This window comes from Odocoileus virginianus, chromosome 5, assembly GCF_023699985.2.
Source record: "Odocoileus virginianus isolate 20LAN1187 ecotype Illinois chromosome 5, Ovbor_1.2, whole genome shotgun sequence".
NCBI classification, from domain to species: Eukaryota; Metazoa; Chordata; class Mammalia; order Artiodactyla; family Cervidae; genus Odocoileus; species Odocoileus virginianus.
In genome coordinates, this window is record NC_069678.1 from 72,321,281 (window position 1) to 72,335,239 (window position 13,959).

Consider the following 13,959-nt stretch of genomic DNA (forward strand, 5'->3'; position numbering starts at 1 on the left):
GTGGGGAGATGGCCATTCAACATGGAGGCAGGACCTGCAGTGAGGTATTTACAAGCCAAGCAGTTCCAAGAATCACCAGCCACCACCAGCAGCTAGAAAGAGAGCAGGAAGGATCTCCCCTACAGGTTTCAGAGGAAATGTGGTTCTGTAGATACCTGGATTTCGGACTTCTGGCTCCCAGAACTGAAAGAGGGTAAATTTCTGTTGTTTCAAGCCATCTGGTTTGTGATACTTTGTTATGGCAGCTTTGCTACGTTATGTAGGAAGTTAATACCCCATCCCACCCAGAAACCTGGGTTGTAGGTATAAGAAGCCCTCATGGAGAGGTTCAGAGGGGAGACGTCGCCTGTCCATTGTGACTAGTGAGAGTAGGAGGAAAGCAGGACAGGAACCCGCCCTCTGTACAGAATCTGTCCCAAGGTCAGACTGGGTCTCCAAGTGAAGACCCTCTCCCTTGTAGGAGGTGCAGGCTTGACTGGCTGGACCTCACAAGAACAGAATAGGGCAGGGGGTACGGGCACATGGGGGTCAAGGTATCACTGGGAGATGAAAAGGTGGAGTGGAAGGGGGAGAGTTGGGGTCTGGGGATGCGAGATGGGGCAGGGGGAGCTTAGTGGGAAGGCAGATTCCAAGCAAGATGTTCCCAGGGAAACCTGGAGAAATACACAGCTGCAGAGAGCGAAGGGGCAGGGCAGGGTGCCAGCCAAGCTGAAGCAGCAACCATGTCAGTTTCAGGAAGCTGTTCTGGGCCAGAGAAGTCCTGGGTGGTTGTTTTTTCCTCTAAAACCATAGGCTTTTCCTTGTCTTAAACTGTAATAATGAGTCTGATTTTGGTTTCATCCAGAGCTATATTTCTGTTCATCACCTGTGTACTGGCCCCTGTGTTTCCCACTCTGGCCCACTCCTCACTCCCACTCCCCTAGTCTTTTTGGAGTTCGTGACACTAATCTGAAACGGATAGTGTTCTCTTGAGAGCACATGAGATTGTTAAATTTCCTCTAGACATTTTTCTAACATGGCTCTAAGGTTCTTGTTGCTGTTTGTGATAAGTGATAGCATGTGCATACATTTATATTCAGAGGAAATTATAGTTTGCACTATTAAAAGATCTTGACTGATTTAAAAAACACAGCTGTTTGAAATCAGGCAAAACTAACCTGTGCTAATGGAAGTCAGGACAGGAACCACCTGAGGGGGACTGAAGTTGAGGGGATGGCCCTGGGGTGCTGAAAACATTCTTCAACCCCCCGGGGGGGCGTTACACAATGAGTCCATTTTGTGACATGTCATGGAGCTACTCACTCAGGACTCACTCTCATTTCTTTATGGTTATCAGACTGCAGCCAAAGGTGGGCTTGAAAACTGAAGGTCAGGAATGAGAAACAGAATACCCAATGCCATCTAGCAAATGAAGAAGGCAGGCACACGAACTCAAGAGCTCAGCTCTCTTACAAGAATACCAGAAAACTGAAGATGACATCTTACATGCGGGGATGGCTGCCACTGGTGGGGAGGGGAGAAGGGTCAGAAGGGTCCTTGCTTAACCAGAGATGAGAAATGGGCCAACTCCCTCAGGTATCCCTGAGGTCCCATGACAATCACAAAGAGAATGGAAGGAGCACTACCCTGGAAAATAAGAGTGTGATGGTTCTGGGTGATGTCCATCAGCACAGTGGTTCTCAAACTGGTCCCTGGAACAAGCACTACTATCAGCATGGCCTGAGAACTCATTAGAAAGGCATGTTCCTAGGCCCTGCTCCAGGCTTACTGAATCAGAAGCTCTGGTGTGCGGCCCAGCCATCTGTGTTTTAGGAAGCCCTCCAGGTGATGCTAATGCCCACCCAAGTTTGAAAAACCACTGCCTTAGAGCAATGAGACAGTGGGGGTGGGTGTCAGTCCCTGGTGGGAAAAGCAGGTGGGATCCACTCCCGCAGAGCATCAGTTTCCAGGGCTGCCTGGAGAGGGTTCCCTGCCCCTCACCGTGTGTCCCCCACAAAGACCCACTCACCCAGTTTCCCAGGATCAGCTGGTAGGCCTTCATCCCTGACCGCTTGGAGGAGAGCAGGAAGGGAGGCTGGTTGGTGTGTTTGGACTCCTTCTCTGGAGGAAGCCACATACCAGGACCAGATGTAGCCTAGGAGTGTGGAATGAAGGCCGGAAGCTGGAAAAGGCTGGTGGTGGTCAGCCTGGGGCCAGGGCAGGTGACCTCACCTTCCTGGCAGCCCTGGGCCTGGAGCCAAGAATACTGGGAGGCACCCAGCTACCCCCAACTCACCGGGAGCCCATCCTCTAGGGATGAAGGGGCCCTCAGGTGCCCTCATGACCCCTGCTAACCGCTCTGTCCCCACCCATCAGCCTGACTCCTCTTTCCAGGTTCCCGGGGGTTGGGGTAGGGGCCCTCCGGGTCTGGCAGGGTCCAGAGAGGTGTTCCAGAGCCCAGCCTGGGGAGCGGAAGCCACTCAGACTTTGGAGCTAGTTGAGCTGGGCTCCACTCCCGGCTCCTTTTCCCCTTTGCTGGGAGCCTGGGCAAATCCCTTCTGATCTCTGAGCCTCGGTTTCCTTTCATGAAATGCAAAAAACAATCCCTTCCTCAAGGAGGCTGAAAGGTGCCTGGCCCAGAGCAGGTATTCAGGAAGTACTGGTACCCTTGCTCATTCCTCTCCACGCCCTCACCTTCCCAAGCCCTCAACGACCTATGGGGGGCAGACCAAGCTTGGGGGAGGGCTAAAGTCCAGAAGCTACTCAGATCACTGGCTGCTGAGCCCTCAGAGAGGAGCCCACCACTCCTCTGAACGGAACAGGTGTGTGCCTCTTACACTCAGCCCACCTCCAGTTTTCCCCTCGTCCTCTCTGCAGGGGAGAGAGGGGCAGAAATGCCCGCTGAGCACTTCCCAGGTGCCAGGCTCCATGCTAGAGACTCTAGCACTAACCTCATTGAATTCTCACAGCCACCTGGTCACACTCACGGGACAAGTGTGTAAACCAAGGCTCAGAGAGTGAGAGAGAGACTGACCCACTGAGACCAGTGAGTGCCAGACCAGGATTGGGAACTACGCGAGTCTGGTACCCAAATCTGGGCTTTCCCCGAAATAGCCACCTCCATCCCACCCTGCCTCTGCATAGGGGATCCCCTTCCAAGAAAAGAGGGAAGGAAGGCCACAAGGAGGACACTGACTAGTTTTCGGGGGCACTGGCTAAGGGTGGCCCAATAGATTCTTTCTGTAGGGGTTTCCGGGTTGCGAGGAACTTTTGAAAAAACTCCATGCTTCTTATTGTGATGCAGGTTAAGTTCCTCCACGAAGCTCTGGAAATTCGTCAGTTCCCTGGGTCTTTTTTTCTGAGAAACAGAGGGGGATAAAAGAGATCTGTTATGCCAAGAAAAGCAAGGTCTGTGCTTCCAGACCCTCCCCACAGAGACAAGCAGGGGGTCCCCCAGCGGCAGGGCAGGGGTGTGGGGGTCTCTAACAGCCCCTCCTACGTGCTACACCCTGCAGCCCAGCTTGCCTTCATCTACTTCTTCCACTTGTTTCGTGGACATTTCCTGACATTTATTCTAAGTAGGAATGATAGTCCAAATACACAAAAACCAGTGTGATGGGGGAACACTCAGGATTCTTAGGGCAATGAAACTACTCTGTATGACACTATAGTGGTGGAAACATGTTATTATACATTTGTCTGAACCCATAGAACATGCAACACCAAAAGTGAACCCTAATATAAACTATGGACTTTGGGTGATAATGTGTCCATGTAGATTCATTGACTGTAACAAATGTTCCCCTCTGGTGTGGATTACTGATAGTAGGGGGCTGTGCATGTAGGGGGTACAGAGGACATATGATAACCTGTACTTTCAGCTCAGTCTTGCTGTGAACCTAAAACCTGAAATGCCTGTTTTTTCGATAGCACAAAATCTTATCCTGTGGACTGGGCATTGGCTGCAGGGCCTGAGGAGGGTCCAAGGACCCTGCTATGCGGTGCAGGACACCTTAGCAGCTGGTCATGAGCAGGACTGGAAGGCCACAGGGAGAAGCCAGGCTGCAGGGCGGGGCCGAAAGTATTTCAGGATTTCACCACCACCCCTCATGTCCTAGCGCTCCTGATGCCTTGATCATAGGGTCCACCTCCTGCTAACTGTCTACCTAATTTTCACTTGTGATTGTGTTTCTTTTTGTGTTAAAATGTAAGTACCAAAGAGGGAGGTTCCCCTGCAGCTAGACAATTACCTGGCCCAAGGTACACATGAATTACATGTGTAACAGGGAGTTAGATAAAGTGAAACTGTTAGTTGCTTAGTCGTCTCCAACTCTTTGTGATCCCATGGACTGTAACCCGCCAGGCTCCTCTGTCCATGGAATTCACCAGGCAAGAATACTGGAGTGAGTTGCCATTCCCTTCTCTAGAGGATCTTCCCAACCCAGGGATAGAAGCCATGTCTCCTGCAGTGTAGGCAGATTCTTCCAGTTGCTATGAAAGCAAAGCCCGGGGTGCTAAGGAATCACATAACAGGATCTTGGTGGGTGCAGGAAATGGTTGCACCAAGCTAAAATTCTACCTCAGTTTCTCCTCTTGGCCCTCCAGTTCTCTGCCATTAACGCAGACAGCTTAGCTGGGTCTGCAGTGGCCGGAAGTATTTCCAAAACAGCAGGACACCCAGGCTGCACCATCCAGGTCTCAGCAGGCCTGGTGGCCCGTGTCCCTTCCAGGCCTGGTACTGTGACCACTTGCACCTCCTCTGTAGTTCACGCTGGTGCAGACAAGAAGGGACTGGTGGTAAAACCAGACAGCCTCCTGGGGTTCAAATCCCGGCTCTGCCTCTTCCAGCTGCGTGGCTAGCGTCAAGTCTCCCCATCTAGCATGAAGAGCCTTATCCCTCCCTTGCTGGGAGTGGGGAGTGAGGAGGATATGGGAAGGGCCCCCTGTTCCCCCACCGCCCCCCGCAGAGCCTGGCACACAAGGTGCTGTAGATGAGTGAGGCTGGTCTTCCTGCGGGGAAGGCACAGCCGGTCTGCGTACACACCTGCACAGAGTAATGTCCGTAAGGCTGGGGCTTGCTTCGATCACCAGAGAAGATGTCGTAGGGGCCACGGGTGCCCGTGACTTTTGCCAGGCACACTTCGATGCCACTTTTGAAGGTGTAAGTGCCCGGTGCCAGACCACTCCCCTGGAACAGAACACAGAGGACAATCCCTACTGGTACATCACCCTCTTGGGGCCTCAGGTTCCCCATCTACCCTGGGACTCCTCCCACCCAGGGCTGCACAGGAAGCTGGGTGAGGCCTGGCCAGGTGAGGGGGATACCTGGTGAGCCAAGGGGCGCCGCTGGTTGGTCATTCTGCACATGAGGCCCTCGGAGTGAGACCGGTTCCAGGCACTCTCCTCCAGCTTTGTGAATGGGTTGCCCTTCTCCCCGTAATTTCCAGGCCCTGGATAGTAGTTCTGCGGGTGGGGGAGGGATACAAAAGCCATTAGTCCCACCCCTTGTGCAACTGTGTGCATCTGAAGAAGAGATGCCCCCAAGAGGGGAACAGGATTTTCAGAGACCCTGCATGTTAACTGCCCTCCAAAAACACACAGCACTGCAGGCCTGCGAGCCTCTGCCACCACTCAGAACTTCAGTTCCAAAATTCAGATTCTCGAGACTTCCCTGGTGGTAGAGTGGATGGGAATTCACCTGCCAACGCAGGCACACAGGTTCCATCCCTGGTCCCAGAAGATCCCACGTGCTGTGGAGCAACTAAGTCTGCGCACCACAACTGCTGAGTCCTTGGGCTGCAGCTACTGAAGCCCGTGCTCCTAGAGCATGTGCTCCACAGCAGGAGAAGCCATGCAGAGAGGCCTGCAAACTGCAACTAGAGAGAGCCTGCACACAGCCAAGACTCAGCACAGCCAAAAAGAAATAAGAAATAAAAAAGTTCACATGCTTCCCTGGGGCCCCCTAGGTCTGACACTTCAGCTAAAGTGAGGTTCTTGCTGGTCCCCAAACATACGCATTCTGCCAAACTCCCTGCCTTTGCTTTCTTGTGCCGTTACTGCTACCCCTCCTATCTTCTTGACCTTGGAAGATTCTAGTCCTGCAAAGCCAGCTCAAATGTCATCTCTCCTGAGAATGAAGCCATCCTTCCCCGATCCCCCAGACAGCTGCTTGCTTTGGTGATCTCAGAAATCCCATCCATTATACACACCCCTGTGTCATAGCCCTGCATTTACACGAATGGGTTTTCCACTGGTCTGTGAACAGTGCTGTGACCTGGAGGTATCTGGAGTCCCAGGTTCGAATCCAGGCTCCACTGCTTCCTAGCTGAGTGATCTTGGGCATGCCACTTAAAGATCCTCCTTAGCCTCATGGTCCATATTTTAAGCACAGGGACAGTAGTACTTTCTTCCAGGGTAATGAAAATGAAATTAAATAATGTCTTTAAAGCCTCCTGCACATTCTCAGCCCATAGCATGTGCGAACATCTGGTAGTCAGAGTGGGGTGGCTATCTTGACCAAGGGGGTTGGGAGAGTGGAAAGTGGGTGGAGAAAGAGGTAAGAGAGGTTGAGAACTGTGGCTGGAATGACCATCTGGGTCAGAATGAGCCTGGCTGCAACGACTGCTAGGGTCAGAGGTATGGCCTTTCTAGGTGTAATGAGGAGAGCCACCCTGCAGGGTAGGTGGGTAGACGGGTGGGTGGGTGGGTGGGGGGCAGAGTGGCCGTCTTTGGGTAAAGATCTGGCAGGATGTTTGCTGCTGCGATGCATCTTTTAGCCACACGGAGTCGCTGCCGCTCCACAGATGGCTCAGCCCTGCCTCCCTCCAGCCCCTGGAACCTCCTGGAAAGCAACCCAGAACCAGGCCACGCAGAGAGGACAGGGAGCTTTGCTGGGAGAGTCAGGCCATAGCAGGCATCAGATTTGTTCACTCTCAGAGGAGCAAGACTGCACTCTGCCTTCTTCCAGGGCCCAGGGTTTCCAGGTGTGTTCAGGAGAAAAGGCCCAAAGTAGGAAGGTGGGTCCTGGCATCAAGTGTTAGGTGCTTTACAAGCCTTAACATCTTGGCCCTAGAGGCAACCTGAAGAGATCAAATCAGTGCCACTGAAATCAACAGATGGGGAAACTGAGCCTCAGAGAGGGAAACCTTGTGTCCAAGGTCCCCCCTCTGGAAAGGGGCGTTTGTGCATGCTAAGTTGCTGCAGTCGTGTCTGACCTCTGTATGACCCCATGGATTGTAGCCCGCCAGACTACCAGTCCCTTGGTGCAGACAAGCAGGACTAGTGGTGAAGCCAGACAGCGTTCCAGGGTTCAAACCCCGGCTCTGCCTCTTCCAGCATGTGGCTAGCCTCAGTCTCTCCATCTAGCACGAAGAGCCTTATCCTGCCTTCACTGGGAGTGGGGAGTGCCGTTACTGCCACTCTTCCCGTCTAAGGCAAGAATACTGGAGTGGATTGCCATTTCTTTCTCCAGGGGATCATCCCGACCCAGGGATCAAGCCCAGGTCTCTTACATCTCCAGCATTGGCAGGCGAGTTCTTTACCACTAGCACCAGTGCAAGGGTTTTAACTTCTAAATCCATGTGTGATCTTTCTGGTCCTCTATTGTTTCCCAGACAATGAGCATCATGACCTCTGGGGAGGACTTAGACGTGAGGGTCATAACAAAGGAGCAAGAGCAGCTGCTCAGAGCTCAGAGGCCAAGAAGAGCCCAGTGCTGGCACTCCACCAACAAAGCCTCACCTCTCCCTTCGACCCTTCAGGATCAGAGGTGCAGTAACATGTGTGGGCTGGTGTAAACACCCCTGATTTTAGCTAGAATGTTGTTTCAGGCCTTTGGGGACCCAACCAGGAGTGATTAATTCTGGGTGGAGAGGTGTGTGGGAATGGAGAAATTGCCACTTGTAATTTTTTTCAGCTGGACCTTGAAGAAGGAGAAGGATCCCAGAAGACAAAGGGCGAGGGACAGGCCCCCCCAGGTAGAGGGGGCAGGAAGAGCACCTTTCAGACAATGGGAGAGGTACGCTAGAAGAGAGTGGGATGGCCCTGAAAGCCGAGCAGGGTGTCCACACTTGATTCTGAGGCATGGGGGTGCTTAAGAAGGTGCACAGCAAAAATAAATAAATAAAAAGAAGTATGATGCTGTCTCAAGAGAGGAAAAAAGAAAAGAAGAGGGTGGTGGGAGGGTGGGGCCTGGGAAAGAGGAACCGAGGAGAGAAATTGATGAAGGGACTCCAAAGCTGGGAATCCCAGTGCCCCCACAGCCAAGGGAAGAGGGATGGAGGCAGATCCCAGGCCAGCAGAGACGGCGTTGGCTTTGCAGGGTGTGGTTCATCAGCCCTATCCTCTCTGCAGAAGGATTCATGGGCCCTCAAGCAGGCACCCAGAGCTTTGACCTTGGCACTGGGGAAGCCCCCATGGGGAAGTCAGCAGCCTGCACAGGTGGCATCTGTAGGCCTGTCCCACCAGCAGTGGGGGGATGACTGCAGGGACCAGAGGCCAGAAGAGGCCATCAGGTCCCCAGTCCAGGACTTACAGCAGATGACAGTGAGAAAAGCAGGCCTTGGATGTGAGACTCACTGACTCACTGCCTGACCCTGAGCCCAGGAGGGCAGCTCAGAGAAATCCCGCAGGGCCTAGTGAGTTACCGCAGCAGCAGATATGGGGACCGGCGGGGAGGAGAGAGAGGCGGAAGGGAGGGACGGGCCATGGGACCTTCACCTGCTCAGCCAGCCCTCCCAGATGCCCCAGTGTTGAGGACCAGAGCACAGGAGGAAACAGCCTGCATCTGATTCGTTCCCCAAATCCTCTGTCTTCAGCGGGGCTGGGCTCTGACATTAGACCTTGTCCTCCACATATCGTCAAGGGACAACGCAAGTGAGTCAAGTGCGGTGGTTATGCGTGAACACTGTGGATTCAATCCTGCCTCTGCCACTGAGTAGCTCTGTGACCGAGGGCAGTCACTTAACCTCTCTGTGCTCGTTTTCTGTCTGTAAAGTGGAGATGATAGCGCCTGCTTCACAGGCTGTTGTGAGGATTACATTAATTAGTACATTCAAGTGCTACAACAGTACCTGGCACATGGCGAGTGCTGCGTTAAGTGTCAGCTATTATTACTTTAGATTTGACGGTAATGACTCATTTTTCAATGCCTCCAGACAGCCCCTCTCCCTACAGGGCAGTTACAGCTTCTGCACCTGAGGACATGTGTACATCCCCTGAACGGGGCAATGAATAATCTCTAGGCTCCATAGGAGTTTTCACGGTGGAGAGGTGTGGAGGAAAGGCCCTGGCTTTGTTGTTGGACATCCCCCCTCCTTGCCTGCTTGGCCCACTGGGGCAAGGCGTTTATCCTCTCTGAGCCTCCAAGGGCTGGTCTGGAGTGGTTATAAAAAAAATCAAGAGTGTTTTGGAGGATGGGTGCTTAGCAGGCAGGTATGCCCTTAGTCCACAAAGACCTACCACGTGCCTGCTATGTGCCAGGTGCTGCGAGGACCGGGGAATTCCGCAACGAATCAACCGGGCAGATGTGTCCACCCTTAGGGGCTGCTGTGCCCTGGGGGAGAGAGACACTGAACACAGCCACAATCGGGGCTCCGGGGACAGGGTGGCATCTCGCAGGATCAGGTCAGGCCTTGGAGCTGAGGGGGGTGGAGGGAGCCCTTAGGGGAAGGGGCCGCTGGAGGAGGAACAGCATTTCTGATAGAGGAAGAGCAGGAGCAAAGCCCTTGTGTTGAAAGCTCACGGCACACTTGAGGAGTGAGGAGGATGGGGTGTCCAGCACAGAGAGCGGGTGGGCTGGGGAGGAGGATCAGTGCTGGCAGTGTGGGTGTGACCCCTATCTTTGCGCTTGCTGCCTTATAGAGGCTGAGCCCCACTCAGAGCCCTCCCCCCATGAGAAGACCATCCTTACCCACACGATACCACTGCAGCCCTCCTACCACCCCCACCTCTCACCACCATCACCTCCTATCCGAATGCCCCCAACCCCCAACCCCATAAGTGTGTCATCAGCTCCACCCCCCACCCAACATCAAAACCCTTCTCCACAGTCCTCCAACAGCACATGGAATCAAACCTGAGGCCTCCACCTTGTCAAAGGTCCTCATGTCTGGGTCCTCGCCCCTCTGCTCTCGCCTCCCCAACCCTAACTCACAACCCCTGAGTCTCCATTGCTCACCTACACAGATTTTGCTCAAATGCCACCTCCTTCCAGAGGTCTTCCCTGACTACCCTATAAATGGCACCTCCATCACTCGCATCCCTCCCTGTCTCATTTTTCCTCATGGCTCAGGTTATATGTGATTTGCTTCTTGGTACTGTTGTTTCTACCACTAGGACCACAGCTCCACGAGGGCACAGACCTTGTCATTGTCACTGCTGGAACCCCAGGCCCTAGAACAGTATGTGGCACTAGAGGGCGTGCCATCATTATTTGCTGGATAGATGGCTATAGAGATGGATGAGCTTGCTGAGCGCCTACTGTGTGCCTGGGCTTTGTGTTGGTGACTCAAAGATGAATCAGACCCTTTCTTGCCATCAGGGAGCTCCTGGTCTGGTGGGGGAGACAACAGGAACCTACGACAGCCAGTGGGCTCAAAGATGTGGCCCTGGAAGCAGATGGGCTGTGTCTCAGAGAAGAGCCTAGCTGAGCCTGGCGAGGAGACCATAGGTGACAGGGTGCTTCCAGCCCCACCCAGGGGCATGCTCCAGAGGAGAGAGTGGGACGGCTCCCACTCCAGGTATGAGAACACTTACCCCAATGAGTCCTCGGAAGCGAATCTCCCCAGAGCTGAGCAGCCCACGAGTGCTGCCTGGTTTTGACTGCAACTCTTCTAGGAAGTCTTTGAAGTTGTAGGAGCCAGGCCCCAGCTTTTTCTTCTGCCCCAGGAGAACAGAGATGAGGTAAGAACTTTACACCCGTGTCTATGTGGGCAGGAGCCCAGGGGATGGTGTGTTCCTTAAAGGATGAGCTCTACCTGGGCATGAAAGGACACTGCAGGCCACCCTAGGGCTGGACAGGAGGAGCTGGTGCCCATGATGGGGTGAGATGGGGCCCAGGGGGCCTCACCTGCTGCCGTTTCTCTTTCATGATGGCCTGGTACTGGAAGTGGGGCAGCTGGGTCAGCCGGGTGGCTTCCTGGGCCTTGGCCCAACCTGTGCCCACCTCTTTCTTCAGTTTCTTGTTGCTGAAGCAGGTCTCCTTGAAGCCATAGGTCCCGGGTCCTATGTGGGACTGAGTCAGAGTGGAATCAGAGCAGGGCCAGCCGCACCCACCAGTCCACCTGCAGAGCAAGCCCTTAGCATGCTGTCATCCTGACCTGAGAAAGGACAGGCAATGCCTGTGGGGCCCCCTCCTCCAGCCCCGAGCCTGGCACTCAAGGTGTAACCATGACAACCTCTGTTGCTAGCCCCCTTACACTTCAGAGAGGGCCCATGGCCAGTCTGTGCGAGAGCTGCCAGTGGAACCCACTGTCTCTGTGGTTCCAACCCACTCTTTTCACTACAGTCCTGTGTTTATCAAACACATCGAGAGCCCAGCTCTGAGCCAAGCCCTGAGCTGTGGGCTGAGCGCACGGAGGGGTGTGAGGCATGCCCCTTTCACAGCTGAGCTCATCTGCCCTGGTGGGGGACTCAGAGGGACAGTGGCCAGACCACGTGGGAGATTCAGGAAGCTGTGCAAACTCACCACATCTACAGAGTAAGCCCTGGAGTAAGGAGCTTCTGTGAAGGTGCTTAACTTCTTCTGGTTGGGATAAACAGCGGAGACGTCAAACCTGGGAGGACAGACACCCAGTGAGAGGCACCCACCCCTGATGAGGGAAGTTCTAGGGGGCAGGGGAATTGGTGTCCCAGGGGAGGTGACTTTAGAGCTGGCCCATGCAAGATGAGATGAACAGGGCTGCTGCCTCCTCACGGCCTTTGTACTTCTGTTCCCTCTCCCTAGACTCCACCTTAGACTGGTCACCTACCCCCTGCTGAGGACCTTTACTCAAAACTCACTTTCTCAGTGCAACCCCACCCCAGAACCTGCCAGCTCCTTCCCCCAACTGTCTGTTTTTCCATAGCCCTTATCACTATCTAACACTTTATATTTTTTTCTTTTCTTTTTTTTTTGCTTATTATCCACTCCAGCCACCTCTCTTATAAGAAGGCAAGCTCATGAGCAAGGGTTTTGCTGTTTTGTTCATTGTTTCATTCCCAGATGCTAGAACTGAGCCTGACACATAGTAGGTGACATTTATATAGAGATATAGATATAAACATAGATACAGATGGGGCTTCCCAAGTGCTGCAGTAGTAAAGAATCCACCTGCCAATGCAGGAGATGCATGTTCCATCCCTGGGTCAGGAAGATCCACTGGAGAAGAAAATGGTAACCCACTCTAGTGTTCTTGCCTGGGCAATCCCCTGGACAGGGAAGCCTGGGGGGTTACTGTCCATGGGGTCTCGAAGAGTTGGACACCACGGAGCCACTGAGCGCAGCATGGTGTGTATATGTATGTGGTGCACCTGAGACATGTACACCAAGATGCTCCTGAGACCTGTGTGCAGGCCAGGAAGCAAGTTAGAACTGGACATGGAACAACAGACTGGTTCCAAATCGGGCAAGGAGTATGTCAAGGCTGCATATTGTCACCCTGCTTATTTAACTTAGATGCAGAGTACATCATGCGAGATGCTGGTGGAGGAAGCACAAGCTGGAATCAAGATTGCCAGGAGAAATATCAATAACCTCAGATATGCAGATGACACCACCCTTATGGCAGAAAGCGAAGAAGAACTCAAGAGCCTCCTGATGAAAGTGAAAGAGGAGACTGAAAAATTTGGCTTAAAACTCAACATTCAGAAAACTAAGATCATGGCATCCAGTCCCATCACTTCATGGAAAATACATGGGGAAACAGTGGCTGACTTTATTTTTTGATGCTCCAAAATCACGGCAGTATGGTGACTGCAGCCATGAAATTAAAAGATGCTTGCTCCCCGGAAGAAAAGTTATGACCAAACTAGACAGCATATTAAAAAGCAGAGATATTACTTTGCCAACAAAAGTCTGTCTAGTCAAAGCTATGGTTTTTCCAGTAGTCATGTATGGATGTGAGAACTGGACTATAAAAAAAGCTGAGCGCTGAAAAACTGATGCTTTTGAACTGTGGTGTTGGAGAAGACTCTTGAGAGTCCCTTGGACTGCAAGGAGATCAAGCCAGTCCATCCTAAAGGAAATCAGTCCTGAATATTCATCGGAAGGACTGAGGCTGAAGCTGAAGCTCCAATACTTTGGCCACCTGATGTGAAGAACTGACTCGTTGGAAAAGACCCTGATGCTGGGAAAGACCGAAGGCAGGAGGAGAAGGGAGACAACAGAGGATGAGATGGTTGGATGGCATCAGTGACTCCATGGACATGAGTTTGAGTAGGCTCCAGGAGTTGTTGATGAACAGGGAAGCCTGGCATGCTGCAGTCCATGGGGTCACAAAGAGCTCGACATGACTGAGCCACTGAACTGATACCCAGCACACTACATATCATACATACGAATGAAGAAAGACACCTGGGCTGAAATTCCACCCAGGATCTTTGGGCTGAGTGACCTACTATGGGCCAGGCCACTCGGCCTCTCTGAGCAGCACATAGTAGGTCCTTCAGAAATGATTTTAAACAACTTAATAGGATAATTAAAGGACTCTGGGCAGGGAAACGCAGAGCCCGGAGGCGGATATAAAGTCCTGCCCGCCCCTGACTGCCAGCCATCCCCCCTTTTCACTCCCTGTCCGCAGGCTCCAGCCCTCTTTCATAGGCCCTCCAGTCACAGGCCCTCTTTCCCCCACCCCCGACCCCGCCCCACCTGTGGCTCTGCACCCCGAAGGGCGCGCCGGTGAACCACTTGGTGGCCATGATGCTAGCCTGCCCCCTGGCGGCGAAGTCCTCGCAGGACTCGGACCGTGGGACTCCGCGCCGCCAGCCTCCCGAGCTGGCCGC

The 13,959-nt window shown here is 53.2% G+C and overlaps 1 protein-coding gene across 1 annotated transcript in view; it reads right to left on the minus strand.

Moving 5' to 3' along the window:
- The window catches only part of CIMAP2 (ciliary microtubule associated protein 2), a 30,112-nt gene extending 16,153 nt beyond the window's left edge, over window positions 1–13,959 (minus strand). Inside the window, exons 1-8 of the mRNA XM_020871442.2 lie at window positions 13,826–13,959; window positions 11,666–11,753; window positions 11,048–11,212; window positions 10,735–10,857; window positions 5,305–5,442; window positions 5,024–5,167; window positions 3,176–3,337; window positions 2,009–2,134 (exon numbers count right to left, since the gene is read on the minus strand). Of these exons, the coding sequence (XP_020727101.1) occupies window positions 2,009–2,134; window positions 3,176–3,337; window positions 5,024–5,167; window positions 5,305–5,442; window positions 10,735–10,857; window positions 11,048–11,212; window positions 11,666–11,753; window positions 13,826–13,875 (996 nt within the window). The 5' untranslated portion in view covers window positions 13,876–13,959. The remainder of the gene's footprint in view (window positions 1–2,008; window positions 2,135–3,175; window positions 3,338–5,023; window positions 5,168–5,304; window positions 5,443–10,734; window positions 10,858–11,047; window positions 11,213–11,665; window positions 11,754–13,825) is intronic.